Here is a 21,701-nt window from a genome sequence, read left to right on the forward strand (position 1 = left end):
ATCGCATTCTCCAATAGGCTTTGCTAGTTTTGTTGGTGCGCAACTCGGGTTTCCTTGAAACTGGCCCCAGCTGCTCTAGCCCAGTGATTCTCAACCAGGGGTACGTGTACCCCTGGGGGTATGCAGAGGTCTTCCAGGGTGATAACAGCTCATCTAGCTATTTGCCTAGTTTTACACCAGGCTACATAAATAGCGCTAGTGAAGTCAGTCCAAACTAAAATTTCATGTAGACAATGACTTGTTTATACTGCTCTATGTCCTATACCCTGAAATGTAAGTGCAATATTTATATGCCAATTGATTTATTTTGATTATATGGTAAAAATGAGAAAGTAAGCAATTTTTCAGTAACTGGGTGCTGTGACACTTTTGTATTTTTATGTCTTATTCTGTCAGCAAGTCGTTTTAAAGGGAGGTGAAACTTGGGGGTACACAAGACAAATCAGACTCCTGAAAGGGGTACAGTTGTCTGGAAAGGTTGAGAGCCACTGGCCTAGCCTACGCCAGGGCTCAAGGCAGTGCAGATCTGCCCTGAGATGGAAGCTGTAACCACTTCCCTGCTAGGGTGACCAGATGTCCCGATTTTATCGGGACTGTCCTGATATTTGCTTGTTTGTCCCGGGTCCCGACCGATGTTCGGTCGGGACACTGGACAAAGAAGCAATTTTGCCCTCCGCTCCGGCGCACAGATGGAGCCCGGAGGGGCTCTCCTCCCCCCCGCCTGCAGCCCTGCCTCCTCCTTCCCCCATTGGATCCCTCCTCAAATCCCTGCCCTGGCCCTGCCCCCTCACTGCCCCATTGGATCCCTCCCCAAATCCCCGCCCTGGCCCGCCTCTTTCCCAAGCACTCCTCCCTCCCAGGCTTGCGCTGATCGGCTGTATGGCGGCACAAGCCTGGAGGGAGGGGGTGACCCCCAGCACTCACCCTGCAAACTGCTCCAGTCTAGCTTCTCCAGGAAGGCGAGCACGGCCCGGCAGAGATCCCCGCAGCGGCTCCCTCCGCCCGAGCCCCCAGTAGAAGGCAAGGCAGGCCTGGGCCTCCTGCGCTGTGCCCATGGCTCACAGAGCGGCCCGGCGAGGGCGGCCGGGAAGCGAGCCAGGCTGCCCCGGGGATCTAGCGCAGCACGTGGGCTTGGCAGCTCCAGGCCAGGGCGCGCTCAGCTGTTGCGGCCACCATAGAGTCGGGTGGAGATGGGGCTGTGCTGCCTGGCAGTGGCTGGGGGGGGGGCGCACTCCGGCGGCTTTTTTTCCTCCGCCGCTCTCCCCTCCCCCCACGTCCCGATATTTCATCTTTGTCATTTGGTCACCCTATTCCCTGCTAGCCTGGCATGTTCCTGCTGTGCCAACCAAAAGTTCAGTGCAGCACAGAAGCTGGGTCCATGTTTTAAGATGAAAAGCTGTGTCTTTAAAACCCCTGACCTTCTGTCACCAGTCTCTGCTGGGGCCCGTGGCGCTGTGAAACAACAGCCTCTCTGTGCAAAGTCATTCAGTGGGGATTGATACCCCGAGGCTTCAGCAGATAAGGAGCACATGGAAAATGAGTGCCATTGTGCGGGATCCCTGATGTGACAGCACCGAGGGGAAGACGTTCTCCTGGCAGGCCTGATTGGCTGCTCAGGAGTGGTCAGCCGGGTCAAAGCCTGATATGACAATAAACACATTAATAATGGTACAGCGGAAAACCTTCAGGAGATCTCCCTTGGGGCGAAAGAGAGTCCCAGCGATACCAGGTAAAAAACACCTGCCCTGGCGTCCATGGAATCTGCATGGGGTGAATTTCACCCAACAGAGATCCAGCCCACAGGCCCAAGGAATCCCTGAGCTGGCTGGGATAGACCAGGGTGCTGTGTGCTCTGGCTCTCCCACCCCTAGAGGTGTGGGGGGGGGCATAAAACCAGCCATACTGTGGCCACATCCACACCACAAACTACATCGCTCAGGGGTGTGAAATATCCACACCCCATAGTGACAAAATTATACCCACCTAACCCCTGGCTTAGACAGTGCTATGTCAACAGGAGAGCTTCACAGAGCCTCTCGCAGAGGTGGATTAACTACACTGATGAGAGACGCTCTCCCGTAGGCGTAGCAGCTGCAGCACTGTAGACAAGCCCGAGAACTCTCTGCAGCCCCTTTAGAGCTGGTGAAAGGTCCCTTGGACCTTACGTTGGGCTAGAACCCCCAACCCCTGCTAACTCCCTACACTGGAAATTGCCTCTAGGGCTAACTCACCTCCACTTGCAGAAAGTACAATGGGATCTTAACCCCATTCAGTCATTAAAGGACTTCATTTTACATCTCAGCCAAATGCCAGCTTCTGTGGCAGCACAGAGCCCTGCACCCCAGGTGGTACACTGGGTTTGTGGTACCTCAGGGGGAAGAGCATCACCTACTGAATCACCATTCTCGGGAAGTCTCAGTGACTGAGCTCTGAACCCTTCTTAGCTTTGCTCATGTGCCACACTCGCAGCATACAGTACGGTATAGTAGCAGGCTTGTGGCCTTTTTTAACCGTAGGGCTGTTGACCCATTCTGCGTTTGGAGTGGACTGCTGGGACTCTGTTCTGCTCCTTTGAGGGCGTGGGGATTGACATGATTTCTGATGAGTAAGTTCAGAGTTGTTCTTTGGTAAGGAAGGCTGATCTTGCGGTGGAGGCACTGAACTGGGACTCAGGAGATCTGGCTTCAGTCCTCCAGTGCACAAACTCTTTGTGTGACCTTGGGGAAAATATTGATGGTCTTAAATGAGGGCTGAGCACTCTTGAAAATCTGGATCTGAATCTCTGTGACTCCATTTCCCAGCTGGAACATGGGGCTGATGATACTTCCCTTGTCTATTTAGGGGCAGAAATAGTCTCTTACTATATGTTTGTACAGCGCCTAGCGCAATGGAGCCCTGCTCTTGCTACTGCACACAATAGTAGGATGCACAGAGCTTTTCAGATCTGGGTGCTTAAGAATTAAAATGTATTTGTATCATAATAAGTTGGCTAGAGGCCACATTTCTCCTCGCCCACCACCCTTATCCAAGCCGTTCTGGGGCATAGGGTGCTTTCCACTATGTAATTTTGTCTGCCTGCAGTTTACCCATCCAGCACAGGAAAAGGGAAGTCTGTGCTTCAGATTAAGGCAGGGGGAACTCCTGTAGCCCAACGTACCGTGCTGCTATGGAGTTCTATAAATATTTCAGTAAATCTGGGAACCACCCCTGCTTGGCTGTAACCACACAGAGAATGGGAAGTCTTTTCCTGGCCTGCCAATACCACAAATCACAAGCCTTTGCCTACTCAGCCATTGGAGCCCAATTACCCAAGACTACAGCTCTGTGTAACTAGAAGGCTTCTGCTAATAGCTCCTGTGTCTGATGAGTAAAGATTTCAGCCTAAAGGTTTACAGAGAGCAGCTCTTACCTGTACAGGGATACTTAAAAACAAGTTTTTAGTCACTGGAGGTGAATGCATAGTGTCACCACAAAGCAAATGACCTACATAAACCTCACTTAATTCCTGCGGGTTTAGACTACAAGCTTTTGGAGGAAGGACTGTCCATTAGGGTCTATTTAGGCCTTTGTGCTGGGCAGGACCACCAACGGGGGGGACAAAAGGGGCAAGTGCCCAGGGGCCTGGGCCCTTTTAAATTGCTGGGGCGGGCCGCAGGGCTCCTAGGTGCACGTGGGGTGGTACCGGCGGCGGTGAAGACAGCGGGCGGGCATGTGGAAGCCCTGGCCATGCCGGAAGAGCACGTCCAGCAGCTCGCTGGGCACCAATGACCCACTTGCTAATTTATACTGTACTGAATGTTAGCAAAACGCTCCCTTCTTTACACAGGTATGTTTGCTTTTAGATAAAGCAGCTTTGGACGTGTTTCATTTAAACATGGGGATTGGATTAGATTATGAACTAGTTTAGAAAAACATGTGCCATTGTAAGACGGTGTCAGTTCTCTCAGTCCTGCCACATCATACTGAACGATTGGGAGAAGCAGCATATTGGGAGACGTAGGGCCTGATTCTTCTCTTACTGATGTTGGCACAGAAAATGAGTAAATCCATCAAAGTCAATGGAGTTTCAGACGTGTAAAATTCAGCACTGGTGAGGCCACACCTAGAGTATTGCGTCCAGTTTTGGTCCCCCAACTACAGAAGGGATGTGGACAAATTGGAGAGAGTCCAGCGGAGGGCAATGAAAATGATCAGGGGGCTGGGGCACATGACTTACGAGAAGAGGCTGAGGGAACTGGGGTTATTTAGTCTGCAGAAGAGAAGAGTGAGGGGGGATTTGATAGCTGCTTTCAACTACTTGAGGGGGAAGTTCCAAAGAGGATGGAGCTCGGCTGTTCTCAGTGGTGGCAGATGACAGAACAAGGAGCAATGGTCTCAAGTTGCAGTGGGGGAGGTTTAGGCTGGATATTAGGAAACACTATTTCACTAGGAGGGTGGTGAAGGACTGGAATGGGTTACCTAGGGAGATGGTGGAATCTCCTTCCTTAGTGGTTTTTAAGGTCAGGCTTGACAAAGCCCTGGCTGGGATGATTTAGTTGGGAATTGGTCCTGCTTTGAGCAGGAGGTGGGACTAGATGACCTCCTGAGGTCCCTTCCAACCCTGATATTCTATGATTCTAAGAGGACAATCCAGACTCCTAATGTGGTAGCAAATGGGAGACTATCACTCTCCAAAATAGTGGAGACTTGGGCTGATGATCAGAGAGTCTCAAGAGTCTGCAAGACTTAATAAGAGTTCTAAGCATTTCTTTAGCTAATTCTTCTGGTTGGTGACCACATCTCAGATCTAATATACATATTTTTGCTTTTGCTCGCTTTATTAAAATAATCCTGAAGAGCTAGAGAGCATGTGCATGTCCTCTGCATGTGTACGCATGCACTCGTACAGGATGGAAGGGAAAGGAGGGCTAATGACGTTAAACAAGAGTAGAGATTTGCTGAATCAGATCCAAAGTTCCCAACATTCGAGTGGTTCAGAGTTGCTGTCCTTTAACAGGTGCATCCAGAAGTGCGATAGTATTGAAATGACGCATTCACCTTATTTTTAGGCTGGCTCTCATGGCACTGAAGGCGAACTATGTCGGTCATCCTGCGTGTTTGCATCTCCCTGCTGAAAACGTTCACTGGATACGTAGGTACTTTTCTTGCATGTGCCCTATCACAGCCCCCTTCCTGGTGTTCAACTCACTCAAACATCAATCTTTTTCTGGCATTTCCTTCCGATTGCACCAACATGGCCAGTAGGCAATGTCACTATAAACTAAACACACTGGGCCAGATTCTCCAGTCCACTAAGGCCACTTTGCTCTGTGTAAGTGGCATAAAGTGGCTTTAAAGCAACCAGATGTGGCCAGTGGAGAACCCTCTGCTGTCTCCTGTAGAGGTATCCCCCTCACACGGGTGAAAGGGCAGGAGGGGTGCATGTTACGGGAGTGGGGTGGGTGGAATAGGGAGCAAAGGCGGCATGGAAGAGCTTAGCTCCGTTACACGCCATTTTCCACTATAAATTAGATCGGCTCCTGTGCAGCTCTAACTTGTGCTAAGGCTAAGTGGCTGAGGATCAGAGAGCTGCACTAGATGCCTGAAACCCTCTTTCTCCACTTCATACAAGTGGAGCTCAGGAAGGGTGGAGAATCTGCCCCAATGGGCCTAATTCTGATCTCATTAATATCCGTGTAACTTAGGTGGAGTCACTCCTGATTTATATCAGTGACCGTGAGATCAGAATTAAATATAGCTGCCTCCAGCAACGCAAGGAACTTGTTTTATCAATAGACCACCAAAACCCTGTCAGAGTACCAGAAGCCCAGGCTCCCAAGGAGGATGTTCTGCCACCAGCCATTGAGAGTTTAACCCAGCAGCTGGCAGTGGGCCTGTGTGAAGGGACAGGCCCTCACCCTGGTATAGAAGAGGCTAACTACCTCCTCTGGGCCAGTTCCATGCTTTCTAGGGGGCCTGTTGACTGTTCTGCTCTGGGGCCCGGGATTGCTGTCGGCAGGCCTGGTGCTGGGCACTGATCTCAACTGGGGCTTCAAGTTGCTAGGGATAATGAATAATAAGTATATAGAGGAAGAAGGGTTTCTCCACTGATGAATAGGTTGGAGTGCCTCGTCATTTCCATCAGGAAGAGAATGTGATATTGAGGTGTTTGTAGCAGCAGATGGAGGACTAGATGTTTTGGTGAGAGAGGGAGAAAGCTGAGGTCTCTGCAGTGGATGTAGATGGAGTGGGGCTTGTTACTAGTTGCTGAATCATAGAATCATAGACTATCAGGGTTGGAAGAGACCTCAGGAGGTCATCTAGTCCAACCCCCTGCTCAAAGCAGGACCAATTCCCAACTAAATCATCCCAGCCAGGGCTTTGTCAAGCCTGACCTTAAAAACCTCTAAGGAAGGAGATTCCACCACCTCCCTAGGGGTAACCCATTCCAGTGCTTCACCACCCTCCTAGTGAAAAAGTTTTTCCTAATATCCAACCTAAACCTCCCCCACTGCAACTTGAGACCATTACTCCTTGTTCTGTCATCTGCCACCACTGAGAACAGTCTAGATCCATCCTCTTTGGAATCCCCTTTCAGGTAGTTGAAAGCAGCTATCAAATCCCCCCTCATTCTTCTCTTCTGCAGACTAAACAATCCCAGTTCCCTCAGCCTCTCCTCATAAATCATGTGCTCCAGCCCCCTAATCATTTTTCTTGCCCTCCGCTGGACTCTTTCCAATTTTTCCACATCCTTCTTGTAGTGTAGGGCCCAAAACTGGACACAGTACTCCCGGTGAGGCCTCACCAATGTTAAATAGAGGGGAATGATCACGTCCCTCGATCTGCTGGCAATGCCTCTACTTATACAGCTCAAAATGCCGTTAGCCTTCTTGGCAACAAGGGCACACTGTTGACTCATATCCAGCTTCTCGTCCACTGTAACCCCTAGGTCCTTTTCTGTAGAACTGCTTTCTAGCCATTCGGTCCCTAGTCTGTAGCAGTGCATGGGATTCTTCCGTGCTAAGTGCAGGACTCTGCACTTGTCCTTGTTGAACCTCATCAGGTTTCTTTTGGCCCAATCCTCTAATTTGTCTAGGTCCCTCTGTATCCTATCCCTACCCTCCAGCGTATCTACCACTCCTCCCAGTTTAGTGTCATCTGCAAACTTGCTGAGAGTGCAGTCCACGCCATCCTCCAGATCATTAATGAGACTGTACAAAGTGAATTCTTCTGAAGCTTGAATTTCAGGCTGCAGACCCTAGGGAGAACATCAGAGAGGCTACTCCTTGGAGGTTTTTAAGGCCCGGCTTGACAAAGCCCTGGCTGGGATGATTTAGTTGGGAATTGGTCCTGCTTTGAGCAGGGGGTTGGACTAGATGACCTCCTGAGGTCCCTTCCAACCCTGATATTCTATGATTCTATGATTCTACTGTGACAGACTCCACCTCTGTTTTCACACCCTACACACAATCAGAATAACCTGTGAACAAACTATGCCTCGGGAGGTATCAATTGAAAACTCCTAATTTGCTGGTCATTGTTGTCTGGTAAAATATGCCTGGCACTGGCAACTTCGTATGTGAAGTTATAAGATTCCGCAGTGTGATGTTATGAACACACGTTCCAAACCCCACGGCCCTGCCCAGGCAACAGTCCGGTCTGTCCTAAACAAAGGAAGGAATGTGTGCTTGCCTTAATTTGCATTTGAGCAGTAAATGTCCTCGTCAAGCAGAGAGGGAAAACAAAGGAAGTTCAAACAGGTGAAAAAAAGCCATCAGGGAATATCCTTCCCCATAGACTTGTTGTCTCCTGGGTCTGAGCTAGAAATGTTTTTCAAGAAGGGGACTGAAACTTTAGAAAGGAGGGAGAAACACCCAAGGCCCCTCTGTCTGTCTCTCTCCTCCTGCCCACATCATCCTCTGCACCTGAGAAGACAAAAGGAAACAGGTGTTAGACTCTGGGGGAGGGTTCCTGACTGAAGAGTTTGGTCAGGAATTTGCTGGAGTATGTGGTGAGACACTTTGCTTTGCAACTAAGATAGCTTCTTAGGTAGATACTAGTGAGCACTTTATCTTTATTTTTCTTCTATCCATTTCTGACTTTTATGCCTCATTACTTGTACTCACTTAAAATACCTGGCCTGTTCGTGCATCAAAGGATCTTTAGACTCTTCCGTGTCTTACTGTTTATCCATCAGATGGCCAATGCAGAGGGGAACAGCTTAACAACCCTTCGGTCAAAGTCAACAGATGTTGGCTGTGAAATGTAGTGGCAGTCTAGATGATTGCATGGTCACTAACTCTAGCAAGCAAAGCGGATAATAGAGAAATCAAACTTCATGCTTCAGGGCATAAGCTGGTAAAGACAAGAATCAGGAAGGAATTCTACCACTGTCCCTTCTGAAAACACTGTATCGCAGTGCACAAGTGCCACGTGACTTAGAGATGGGTAAGGGAACTGGGGCAGCAGGAGGAGTCTAATGTTACTAGCAAGATGGCTATTCATTATCTACCCTTCTCAGGCTCAGCTTCTTGCATCTTCAGGGGTCTGATACAACTGCCTTTCAAGCCAATGGCTGGACTCTGACATCAGTTGGTGTTGGCTTAGGCTTTAGATGAACTCAGAATTATGTATGTGATCATTCATAATGTCTGATAACTCATTATCTACAATCAATTTGCAGCACGGCCTCTGCAGTGGCCCAGCGTTGCATGGGAAATACCCTTTGTGCCTTGAAATGGGGAAGACTAGAAACGTTGTTTGACAGAGAAGCCAAACAACAGAAGTTTTGATGAAGTTTGAATATTCGATAACGAAGTCAGCATGGATGCAGTCACTGAGTTCCCAAAGGGGAGGGACAGACCGTCTATATAAGGTAAATCTGTCACTATCCGAGATCAGAAGTCACCCTGAGCTACAGAGACTTTCCCAAGCCCAGAAAAGGTGAGTAGACACCGATCACTGATATTTTAATCGTTATTGTGTCCAGTAGTTAAAACGTGCAAGAGGCTGCACTGGAGATTGGGAAACATGTGAATCGTTATTGGCGCTGAATCAGATCCATCCCTGATGCGGCCCGGCTGAAGCTCAATGGGGATTACACCAGGAATGCATCTGATCTGATGTATCCAGCGTGTGGAAATGGACAAAAGTGCGGGATTAACAGTTTAGCATGGCTCCCATTCCAGTGAATGCACTTGCTGGGTGTGTACCCGGAGACTCCATCTGGGGCCCTTGGGATCCACAGTGAGCATTACTACCAGGTTGTCGGGGGGCACGTGACTACGCCACACGTCTCCTCTGGGCTGAGGAGCAGGAGCACCAGGGCAGCGGTGAGTGAGCACCTGGGGGAGCCCCTCCTGGCAACTGGGCTCCGTGGGCAGAAGCCGGCTCCAGGGGGCATCGCTGGCTGGTGCCGGGCTCCTTCGGGGAAGAGGCAAGGGCGCGTCACGGCGCAGCTCGGAACTGGGCCGCCCGCCCTGCTTGGGGAACGCTCAGCTGTGCAGAGGCAGCCCGGCTTGGGGAGCAGGGCAGGGAGGGCTGCTAGGCAGACAGACAGCACCCCAGCTCCCACAGCATGGAGAGCCAGGGGCCCGAGTGAGCCGGGCAGCTCCTACCAGCTTCCAATCCACCAGCTCCTGGCAGAAGGCAATGGTTTTCAGATCGTCGGGTGCACCCTCTCTTAGGGAGACGTGCCCCACAGTTCAAAAACCTCTGTGCTAAATGGAAGGCAGAAATCTGGGGCGGAGGGAGATGCATGCTGCCCCATTTTTCTGGCCCCATGGCTTTGCACCCTGGGCAGCTGCCCTCCTTCCCTGGTTACGGCCCTGGTGCGAAAGTGAGGTATGAACATTGCCCTTTGCCTGCTCAAAGGCAGAGCAGAAGAGAGAGATCTCAGGCAAGAAGTCTCCCTGATGAACCATTGTTCCTGAGCAGTAGGTCCTATCCCCTCGTTTGCAGGTAAGGGTTTTTGCACTGTAGCGAGCCATCTGGCACGGTGCCGCACTGTTCTTTAAGCAAAGCTGGGTACAAGGTGCCAGGTCATCGTGGGATACCAGCTACATCTCTCAGAGAGTTTCAGGCCAGAAGAGAACTACCAGCTCCTCTAGTCTGACCTGTACAGCAGAGGCCACTAAACACCATCCAGCCTCCTCCACACCACACCCAGCAACCAGAACTAGACAAAAGTAAAACCGCTCTTAGGAGATTAAACTATTATGTGCCACAGGCAGATAGCAGGAGGGCCTGAGATGCACCAATGCCCGAGGCTCCTGCAGTGCAAGGAATTGATTTAGTGCGCGAGATCCAGGTGATAGTGACCCACACCTGCTCTTTCTTTTCAGTGCCCTCTGTCCCTTGCTTTCCTCTCCTGTCTCCATCTCCCATTGCTTTCCTGCCCTCCCTGTTCCTTTTCAATTTCTCCCGTTCGATCCACAAACCAATACAGTGCGGCTGGGGATCTTTTGTCTAGAGAGGAGCTGACAATGCTTTTACGCTGGCAGGGTCTGTTGTGAACATTTGCAGCCTGCGACCCTGACTGAGCCTTCGCTCTCCTAGTCCTCAGATCTGTGAAGTGTTTTGTGCCCCAGGATGAAACAAAAGCTGCATGCGGGAGAAAGGAAGAGAAACCATTTATGGTAAAAAGGCCCCTGCAGTAAATAGGATCCCTCGCACTGAGAGCAGAAATGAATGTCCTCGCTCATGCTGCAAGTGAAGTCCCACTGGAGTCACTAGTGTCCGTGTGCAAGAAGCAGGGGAATTATGTCACAATCCTAAAGGGGCATCAGTCTCTTTGCTCTGGTGTTGGCTTCCTACCAGCCAATACAACCAGGCACCGTGACCGGAAGGGGGAGAATATAGAAAGGCTGCACAATATTAAAATCAGTGGATGAAATTCAGCCCTGTGCAGAGAGCCTACAAGATGTCCATGCACCACTTAAGACCAGAGAGGACTTCAGTGATGTATTAGCTTCCTGCAATGTGCCTAGACTGCCACTAGGGCCAAGCCTCCCACCAGCACAGATAGACTCGCACTAGCAGGACTCAAGTTTGCGCTTAAAACTAGCAGTGTGGATGGTGAGGCTCTGGTGGCGACTTGGGCTAACTCCCTGAGCTCAGGGCCAGGTGGCTGGGTGGGCTTGAGCCCAAGATGCAACATCCACACTGATATTGTTAGCATGCTAGCACAAGCCTGTCTACCCAGGCTGGAAGGATCACTCCCAGCTGCAATGTAGGCATACCCCTGGGGTCCTGTTGCACACGGTTGGATTTCACCCATCCTGGTTTATGCTTTGAAGCTAAATCTCCACTTCCCAGTATAATCTCTGCTCCTTGTAACCGGGGTCTCATGCTCCATTCATTCAAACCTTCGAAAAACCTTGCTTCTGCTCTCTTCTCAGCTGCTTTCGAGACAATGACTTATCCAGGTTGCCCATACCTGGATGTTAATATGTGTCATTGAATTCTTTGCCTGAATGGAAGATCAGGGTGTTTTGGGTTTCTTCTTCCAGGCCCTGCGTGAAGATGAAGAATCTCTTAGTATTTGCTGTGCTATTTGCTTATGGTAAGTGCAATACATTCACTGATTTCACTTACAGGTGTAAATCTACTGATGTGAATAGCATTATAGCAGCGTTAAACCAATGAATCAGACCCAGGCCCACTCATTCTCTAACTTTTTCCAATTAATTGGTAGTGGGGGAAATACTGGCTTGGCCTGCGAGCTGAAAGCTTGCTACAAAACCTGCCTCCAAATTCTGCACATCTGGATCTACTTCTCTTTCCCGTTGCATCAGTACAATGCCATTAAAATCAATGGGGTGGCACCAGTGTAAATGCAGGGAGAATTTGACCCACAAGCTAAAATCCGTGGGTCTGGCTCCCATGTCAAGCAAGAGAACACACAACTGGGTCCATGGAGAAGATCCACAGGAGATCTACAAAGTCCGTAAATGGGGGTGTGGCCTCAACCAATTGTGGGAGAAGTCAGTGCAAAAGTTCTAGGGCTCCCTACTATAAGTTACTACAGAAAATAGATCACAAGTTGGTGCTGCCATGAGCAGAATTAGCTCTGTGTCAGCAAAAACCTGCACGTCAGGAGGATGAAAGTTGATCGATACATTTCAAATTTTGAAATTTGAAGCAAAATTAGGGAAAATAGTAATGAAACTTCTGCATTATTATCACCCTAGTGTGTGTGTGGGGGGGAGGGAGTTGTTTTTAAACCACCTATAGAGCTGGTTGGAATGTTTTAAAAGCCTGAACCATTCTGAAATTTGGAAAAATGCCAAAAGTCCAATTGTTTTAAAATAAAAGGGGAGGAAGTTTGATTCCCCCACCCCCACTTCTTAAAAGCAGCTGTACTATGGCCATGCCAGTAGCTGCTTAACCACGCAGAGATCATCTGAACATAGGGTGGGTGGGCTCCTCTGAAATGGAGAGAGGCCTGAGAAAGTTCACTGCACCTTTCCATGCACCACACCACCTTATTAATGGTACTGCCATGTGAGTAGCAGCGCTACCATCTGTATCTTCCCCAACACAAGATCTGTCCCTTCCATTGGTGTTTCTAGATGTGCCCCCTGCCAGCTAATACACTTTTTGCCTTCTAATGTCTCAATGGCATGATATATAAGACCTTTTGCAGCTAGGATTTCCAGTACGGGCCTGAGGATCTGAATTGTTCCTGCAAGTCTCTTCTGCATATGTCCCATTCTTATTACAGAGTGGTTACCATGGAGCTCATGGATTTATGAGGAGAGGCTGAGGGAACTGGGATTGTTTAGTCTGCAGAAGAGAAGAATGAGGGGGGATTTGATAGCTGCTTTCAACTACCTGAAAAGGGGGGTTCCAAAGAGGATGGATCTGGACTGTTCTCAGTGGTACCAGATGACAGAACAAGGAGTAATGGTCTCAAGTTGCAGAGGGGGAGGTTTAGGTTAGGTTGTATTAGGAAAAACTTCTTCACTAGGAGGGTGGTGAAGCACTGGAATGGGTTACCTAGGGAAGTGGTGGAATCTCCTTCCTTAGAGGTTTTTAAGGTCAGGCTTGACAAAGCCCTGGCTAGGATGATTTAGTTGGTGTTGATCCTGCTTTGAGCAGGGGGTTGGATTAGATGACCTCCTGAGGTCCCTTCCAACCCTGATATTCTATGATTCTATACCAACATACTCCTCCCAGGGCACAGGGATTTGCCTGCCTTTACAGGACTATTCTTGTGCAGTGCTAATCTCTGGGATGATCACGAATAGCTGTAAAGTAGAGAATGCAATTTGAGTTATAGTGTCAGGAGCCCACTGACCATCTTATTAGTCTTCAACCTAGACCCAAGCACGTGGGTTGCGGCAGCGCTGCCAATATAAACTTTCACACAACACTGAAACGGTTTGTGCAATACAGACCAGCAGCTAGATCTGGTAAAGGACAGGAGAGGGGAAGGTAATTAGTAAGGGCTGCACCTGAGAGTGATGGAGGGAGCTGATATACGTGTTAATGACAGATATTAGAGAGATACATCCAGTCACATAAAATCTCTCCCCATCAGTCTTTCTGCCCACATAACTGTACCCCTCACGTGTGTAATGAGATGAAAAGAGACACAGGGTTTGATTCCTCTCTTGCTTACAGCGGTTGTGGAATTCTATTGAAGACAATGGAGCTCCTCCACATTGACTCTGGTATAAGGAAGAGAAGGGTGTGTAATATGAATCTAAAAACAGTTTTAGATGTGAGGAAAATCAGGCCTGATGATGGGGTGACCGGAAAAATTGGGATGGGGTGGGGGGCAATAGGCACCTATATAAGACAAAGCCCCGAACATTGGGACTGTCCTATAAAATCGGGACATCCGGTCACCCTACCTGATGAGCTCACAAAGCAGCTTAATAAAGGCACAGGAATAAGTGTCATTTCTTTTTGGGAAGCCCTCCTCTCCCAGTGCTGGATACCCTTTGGCTGTTTTCCAGGCGCAGTTATGACACAGGGGAGTCTCTGGGAGCTTCAAAAGATGATTAAGCAAGTCACTGGGAAATGTGCCTTATGGAATTATTCCAACTACGGCTGCCACTGCGGATTGGGTGGCAAAGGGACGCCAAAGGATGACACTGATCAGTAAGTTGCGGTCTTAAAAAGCCTGCCAGGAACTTCAGTTGGGATAACACTTGCAAAAGGGCCTAAAGGCCAGATTTTCAAAGGCATTTAGGTTCCTGCAGATGCGCACCTAGTGGGATTTTCAAAAGCGCCTCGGTGCCTAACTCCCATTGAAATCAATAGGATTTAAGCACATGAGTGTCAAGTGGGATTTTCAGAAGTGCCTATCTGCTTCTTTAAAAAGAACAGGAGTACTCATGGCACCTTAGAGACTAACAAATTTATTTGAGCATAAGCTTTTGTGGGCTACAGCCCACTTCATTGGATGCATAGAATGGAACATATAGTAAGGAGAAATATATATACATACAGAGAACATGAAAAGGTGGAAGTTGCCCTACCAGCTCTAAGAGGCTAATTAATTAAGATGAGCAATTATCAGCAGGAGGGAAAAAAAACTTCTGTAGTGATAATCAAGATGGCCCATTTCAGATAGTTTGACAAGAAGGTGTGAGGATACTTAACATGGGGAAATCGATTCAATGTGTGTAATGGCTCAGCTTCTTTAGGCACCTAAATACTTTAGAAAATCTGGCCCCCCGGGCCGAACTCACTTTTGAAAATAGAACGTAGGCTCCTGAGTCACTTAAGCACATCTGAAAATTTTACCCCAAGTCTGTATTTACCCAAGATGCTCTCCATCAAGTAAGGCCAATAGGCCAGGTACTCAGCTTGTGTAAACGGGCATGGCTCTCTCGAAGTCACTGGAAGTATGTCAGTCTACACCCAATGCATTTGCAAAAGAGAGGTGGATTTGAGTTATTAAGGAGGCAGGATTCATAAAGAGAGGTTCTTCCACCAGCTCATCCAAGGCAGATAGCTGAATCTACCTGCCCATATTTCCTAGAATGGGGTGTCCCCGTGTGTTGGAGTTAGGAGGAAGGCTACCACCTTCCTTTGGGATTAAATGCAAGAGCATTTTTTCTCTTCTGGGATCGAAGAATTAAGGAATCAGAACCATACCACTCCACTGGGAGTTTTAAGAGGAGCTTCTCATTGGTTTCAGATATTTCTGTTTAAGGATGAATGGCACAACAAAGCCCCTAAGAAATGTACCTCTGGAAAAGACCTGTTAGATCACATAGGCACGCTCTAAGGACCCATGCATAGCTGGTCCCTATTTTAAAGCTATTTGCACACCATCCCAGGTAGTTTTAAATATCTCAAGCAATGGGGCTCCCACCCTGGGTGGATTGAGGGAGAACGGAACATGGGGCACCGTTTTCATCCCCCACCGTGGAATGAAGAATTAAGAAAAGGCCATGAGCGTTAGGAAAAATCAGGCTACGACAGCCCCCTCTTCTCCTTCCCCCTCTCCCCCGTCTCTGTGAAAGTTATTTTACATGCTGAGGTCAGAGTCCCTTGAGCTGACAACTGGCTGTTCCTACCAGGCCTTCCTAACACAAGAGCATCCTGTGCTGGAGATTAGAGAAGAAGCTTGAAATCTACTCAGTGGCCTGTCTGAAGAACAATAAAGAAAGCAAACTTGATATCTGTGCTTTCTCCCGGGTGCTCAGTTTAGTTACCCCTCCTCCCCCGCCCCCTCCACCCAACCTGTCATGTATATAGATGGGAAACAAACTGAGAGCCTAAACCTGTTAATGTCAGCGGTATTACTCCTGATTTACACCAGTGTAAGAAGAGAATCTGGCCCATCGTGTCAAAACATGTCTCTCTCTTTTACGTGCCCTGGAAAAGTGTCAAAGGGGATTTTTTTTTTTGCTCATGTTTTAAACCTACGTGTACGTGTCTCTTTGCTGAGTCCTTCCTTCTCCCCAAGGTGCTGTTATTTGCATGACTGCTGCTATAAGAGGCTCAGGCATCATGGATGTAATGCCAAATTTAAAACCTACAGCTACTTCTACCTGAGTGGAAGGATATACTGCGGTGAGTTGGCTCCTGGACAGAAAGATGGTGATTCGGTTTTGTTTCTTCCCCTAAATCAGCAAATGGCTTTGCTACTTGGCTTTTAAAATCTGTATCCCGAGCCCAGTCTACTAGAGCTTTTGTTCTTATACGTAAGGAACAGGACAAGAGAACCAGAGTCACTGGCTGGCTGAACCTCGGGATGCAGGCCCCAAATCAAGCAAACACTTAAACACGTGCTTATGTGCTGTCCTGAATAGTGATTTTTTCCCCCCCTGACCATAGGCTGCACTGATTACAAGGAGATGTCTTCTTGCTCAGAGCCTCTGCTCTCAGCTAGGAGTTCTCAAAACCAGTGGGCAGGGTTGGGAGTGAAAGCCCAACCAGCCCCCAAGCTCAGAATCCCAACAACAGGAAAGAGGCAGAAGAGGGGGGAAACCAATAGAAATTTCATTTGCTTCCCACTGCGAGAAGGGTGGAGAGAGGAGAAATCAGTGGGACGAATTCAGAGGGGAGTCTAATTGGAACTGGATTAAAATTGGAGTGATGCAGCGGTGAATGGTGCTCCGTTTCATTTATAAGAAGCATAAACTAGTGTAATTTAGATCTTCAAGGCCTTTCAATGTGTGTTATGCCATCTGGGATCCCCTGACACTCGTTTAGATTCATGCCCACTTACTAACATGTAACTTACACACTCACCTGAATCTGACTCAGTAACTTTACTGAATCACTCTCAGAGATGGGAACTTGCACAAGGGATTAATGACTAGAACAGATGCTACTCCCTTTGGGTATGTCTACACTGCGAGTCTCAGAGCCCGAGGCTACAGACTTGGGCCTGCGCTACAATGCTAGAAATAGCTGTCTGGGCTTGGGTTCTGAAACCCACCCCGATTCCGGGCTTCAGGGCCAAGCTCCAGCCCGAGCCTGAACATCTACACAGCTACTTTTAGTGCCACAGCACAAGCCTCACCAGCCCGAGGCTGTAGATCCAGGCTCCAAGACTCGCTGCCATGGGTTTTCTTTGCCATGCAGGAATACCCTAATGTGCTTAAAGCTCAATCCTCCAAGTGAGCCACTTAGGAACAACAAGCAATCAATACGGATAGATCGTGAGCAGTCAACGGTTGAGTTTAAGAGGGAAGAACACTGACATTCTAATGGGCTTCCTTTATGTGGAAAGGGCAAGAAGGCTATGGGGCTAGGCACTTTCTTAACCCCCAGAATAGAATATGGGATCAAAGGAGAGTCCGGTTACCCATTTTATTATTGTGTGTTTCTATTACGGTAACAACCAGAGGGCAGGCAATTTAGAGACGGAACTTGGTTTTTACAATGTGGAGGAAACCTGCTGGCTGGCTGAAGGTTTGAACACAGCTGTCTTACCCATGTTCTGGAAGTGGGGCTACGTCTGCGTGTCATGATAGTTTGCTGCTTTATCAGTCACATCCCTGTGCATGCGTCTCAATCCACTAAACCGGTGGTCTCCAAACTTTTTTGATCGCGCACCCCTATCAGTGAAAAAATTTTGAGCACGCACCCCCCGCCATGCCGCAGGGCTGGCTCTACCATTTTTGCCGCCCCAAGTGCAAAAAAAAAAAAGGCTGCTCGGACTCCCGCCCGAACTGACGAAGCAAAAAAAGCCATCCGAACTGCCGAAGCAGCGCTGCTCCAGTGGCGCTCCTCCTGTCGCGCACCCCCAAGGATCCTCTTGCGCACCCCCTGGGTTGCGTGCACCCCACTTTGGAGACCACTGCCCTAAACTAGGAAGCTGGATGCTGGGCTGAGGGCTACTCCCTAGGGACTTATCTAACTGAGAAATTCCATTGCGTTAGAGCGCACCCCTGTGGAATCAAGGTAATTGACATGATGTTAAACCTGACAGTCCCTGTCTACGGTGAGTACTATGCCATGTTTAACGCTGCATCCGTTACGGTCCTGCCACAAGTTATAACATGATGGACTTTCACATTGTAGACCAGCTCCTAGGTGTCAGCATGTGCTCTCTTGGGGTATGACTACACTGCAAGCACAGGGTGAGATTGTAGCTCATGTAGACGTACCTGAGCTAACAGTTATCTAGCTAGCTCCAGTAGTGATAACAGTGAAGTCACAGCAATGTGCGCTTCAGTGCAAGCTGCCCTGCAAGTAATTAGGGTTCTTGGGTTGGCCCATGCTGAAGTGACACTACCATGGTTTCACTTTAGGATCCTAACTAGCTAGATTAAAGCTATCTTGGGTATGTCACATCCTGGGATTACAGTGTAGACATACTCTTATGTGGCCCCATCACCGTCTCAGCAGCCAGCGTTGCCAGCCTCTCTTCTTCTCCCCAAGGCCCTCCTCTCAAACACTCATCCTGTTACTGTTTGTCAGCAGGCTTGGGGAGCTGGTGCAAAAGGGAGAGCTGCCAGTGTGACAGTGACCTTGTGCTTTGCTTGAAGAAACACTTAAGCAGCTACAAGACGGGTTATCGCTTCTATCGAAAGAGACGCTGTGGGGATAAGGCGCCCACGTGTTAAAAAGTTGCACAGATGCTTTACCTGCCATATCAACGTACTCTATATTTGCACAAGGTAAAAGCAATGAAATGTGATTGTTTCATTATAATGTCTGTTTATTACATACACACATTTATAGATATACAATTTTGCATGGACTGTTTAATGTATTTTCATAATGTTTTTGCTTGGATCATTTTATAACTTTGATCCCATTTATATGTAGCAACATTTTTTGCTGTATTTTTTTAAAAAATTGAAATAAAAAAACGTGTGTCTGAACTGGGATTGGTGAATGGAATGATTTCATGATTTTGTTACTGCTTTTGACAGGATAGAAATCTCAAGAACTGCTTGTGAATAGCCAACATGATCCACCTTAAACCATGTCATGAATTAGGGACTTAATGAGTCTGATTCTGCTCTGGTTTAATTATGTTATTAATTAGGAGTAACTTCCTGGAAGTCCGTGGAGATACACTGTGCCAGATTGTCCTCTGTTACACCAGGGCAAATCTGGAGTAAATGAGATGAAGTACTTTGCATTTACACACGTGTAAATGGTAGGAGAATTTATCCCACTGCAGTAAAAACAGTAAAATCAGGTCACTTCGTTGGTTGCTTTCTTATTTACATGTATGTTCCCCTTTTGCAAGGCTGGACAGTGTCATCCTAGTTGAAACTTCCAATCTCAGCTGCTCTGATGCCATGTGGTTTCATGCCTAGTTTCAATACAATTCAGAAACTTTTCCAGAGAGGCATATGTGCCCCACCATGTAGTTTTGTATTAGCCAGATCTTGAAAGATTTAGAGTATTTGGGTTAGGCGAGGTTGGAGGGGGGTGGAGAGGTTGCTTAGTATTAAAAAGCATGTGAGCTGGAAGAGTAGCATAACAACTCCCTTGAGGAGAGACTGGGTTTTCTGCCAGATCATTGGAAAAGAGGGGAATTCTCTCCCTAGTGCATAACTGTCCAGCCATCCAGAGTATTATGAAATTCAGCTGTGTGTGGTAACAGGCTTCCTGGGGAGCAGGAGATCAGGATATAAAAGGTAAGTGGGTGACCAACGCAAGCCAGAAGCTACTCCAGCTGTGGAGACGTTCCCAAGCCCAGTGCAGGTGAGAATTACTGATCATCTTCACTGTCCTTATTCTTGCAATATTTTATCTAGCTCAGCAGTTCTCAAACTTTAGCAACCTGAGGACCCCCGTTTTGATTTAAAAATTTTCAGGGACCCCCAAGCCCCCCACTCAGCTCCAGCCCTCACCCCCACTCTACCCCTTCCCCCAAGGCCCCACTCCTGCCCCACCTCTTTCTGCCCCCGCTCCACTTATTATGAAACCAGCAGGATTATTTGAAAATACTCTTGATTTCAATCAGGGAGTTGTGTTGACAACACCTGTGAAGTATGGCTTTGATGAACTCCGGCTAGAAAAGCAGCTTCTGTTTGCTCTGTGCTTCACCGGAGAATTTGTGAAAGAAGAGATTCCCTTCTGAGAGATGTGATTTAACCAGAGCAGTGAAATGATACTGCTGGGAAGAGCTAAGGTGAGCTATTTAACACAGCATCATATAGAGATGTTCTGGAACTAAAAGACCCTCATGAAACACGTCAGAGGATGTGGAGAGATGCTTTGTTAAGACGAGAGAACGTCAAATGGATGTTACTGAACGGCAATAAAGCTGTTGGCCGGGAAACTTCAACCTGAGAAGGAACTTGGGGTTGTGCAAAGTTAATCAAAGAGGTTACAAGACCACAGAGCCATGTATGGCAAAACAAGGGGAGTTCGGGGCAGCTGTACATCAGTTGCCTAAACCCTTGATATTTTGAAAGCAGAACTTAGACTTTAAGTGTAAGAGTCTTGAGACATCTGTCAGCTCTGGTACTAAAACCACAGTAACCATGTGCAATTACAACTGTGACATTGCCAATGCAAGGCCCTGTTTTCTCTGGTTGGAATGTGCAAAGGCAGCACAACCTGTACTCTGATTGGTCCCATTTTCAAAATACCGATGTTGACCAATCAAATTACAGTCCAGAGAGTATGTCCAAACATGGAACCCCCATCAGAATGGAATAAATAAGCCTAATCATCAGTCTGCTTCCCCATAGCTAACAACTCTTGGAGAAGTACACTGGATCCGTAGGCTGGCTGCTGAGGACTCTCTGTACAGGTAACAAACTAAGACTTATCATAGATAAAAGGCAGAGTTAATAGTATTTTTAAGACCGCAGTGTTAGTAGAACAAGCCTTACAATACTACTGGCTGAGGTCCACTGGCCTGCAGCGTGAAGGAGGTCAGACTAGATTATCATAGCGGTCCCTTCTTGTGTTAAAATCTGTGAATACTACCTCACATTAAAACAGGCCACCAATGACCTGGAGAGTTCACCTACAGTGCCTCCATTTGACAAGTAACAAGGACTTTTATACGTACGTTTCTTTTCAGTCAAGTGGCCATTTGCCATATTCTAGGTTAAATGTGTGAGTTACAAAGTTTGTAAATAGCTTAGTTATATGGTGCCATGCAGGGGCGCTGGAACAATTTGTAGTGGGGGGGGGCTGAGAGCCATTGAACCAAACTGTAACCCCTGCATATGATGGAAACCACTTCAAGCCACGGGGTGCGGCTGCACCCCCAGCACCCCCCATTCCAGCACCTCCGGCATGTCTTGATCCTGTTGAACTCAAGAAAAGTTTTGCCACTGATTTCAATGGGGCGAGAATCTGGGCCTTGGCCCATTATGTGTAGTTGTGTCACTAGCAAGCTTCATCCTAGATTTAGTGCGATTTGATCTTTTTGTTATATTTTAACTCCCTGAGCCAGATCCTCAGATGGTGTCGATCAGCATTGCTCCATTGACGTCAGTGGCGTTGCACTGATCTACACCAGCTAAGGATATGGCCCCCTGTATTAGATTCATTCATTTGAACTCTATAAAGGGCATGTGACCTCTATCATATGATCATTATATTTTACTCCCAGTGAGTACTGATTTCACTGCAAATTTATGAGAAACTCAGTATGGGTAACTGGCTAATTACAGTTGCTTAGTCCTTGGGTATTTTATACTTATCTATGTTTTCAAAGGGCCTCCACCCCTGTTAACAAGGGGTCTCGCACCCAGCAGTGGAACCATTGATAAAACCTGTGTAACCCTTCTGCCAGGGCCGGGTTCAATATCTAGGGGTTCCTCTTCAAG

The 21,701-nt window shown here is 47.9% G+C and overlaps 1 protein-coding gene across 1 annotated transcript; it reads left to right on the forward strand.

The window, feature by feature from the left end:
* The first annotated feature begins 9,760 nt into the window (after positions 1-9,760).
* LOC112110190 (basic phospholipase A2 Ts-G6D49-like) lies at positions 9,761-18,565 on the forward strand. The gene is made up of 5 exons (XM_029913569.1): positions 9,761-9,822; positions 11,490-11,542; positions 13,944-14,088; positions 15,908-16,014; positions 18,376-18,565. The coding sequence occupies exons 1-5, from the start codon at positions 9,761-9,763 to the stop codon at positions 18,516-18,518; spliced, it is 510 nt and encodes a 169-aa protein (XP_029769429.1). The 3' UTR covers positions 18,519-18,565.
* The last annotated feature ends 3,136 nt before the right edge of the window (positions 18,566-21,701 follow it).

This window comes from Terrapene carolina, unplaced genomic scaffold (assembly GCF_002925995.2).
Source record: "Terrapene carolina triunguis isolate 2854851 unplaced genomic scaffold, T_m_triunguis-2.0 Scaffold714, whole genome shotgun sequence".
NCBI classification, from domain to species: Eukaryota; Metazoa; Chordata; order Testudines; family Emydidae; genus Terrapene; species Terrapene triunguis.

Bases quoted from the DNA above. Each gene is read 5' to 3' on its own strand.
- LOC112110190 (XM_029913569.1), top strand. From the start codon at position 9,761: ATGGCTTTGCACCCTGGGCAGCTGCCCTCCTTCCCTGGTTACGGCCCT. The intron at 14,089-15,907 runs GTAAGTTGCGGT...CTTCTCCCCAAG, and splicing joins CCAAAGGATGACACTGATCA to GTGCTGTTATTTGCATGACT. The intron at 16,015-18,375 runs GTGAGTTGGCTC...GTTTGTCAGCAG, and splicing joins GAGTGGAAGGATATACTGCG to GCTTGGGGAGCTGGTGCAAA.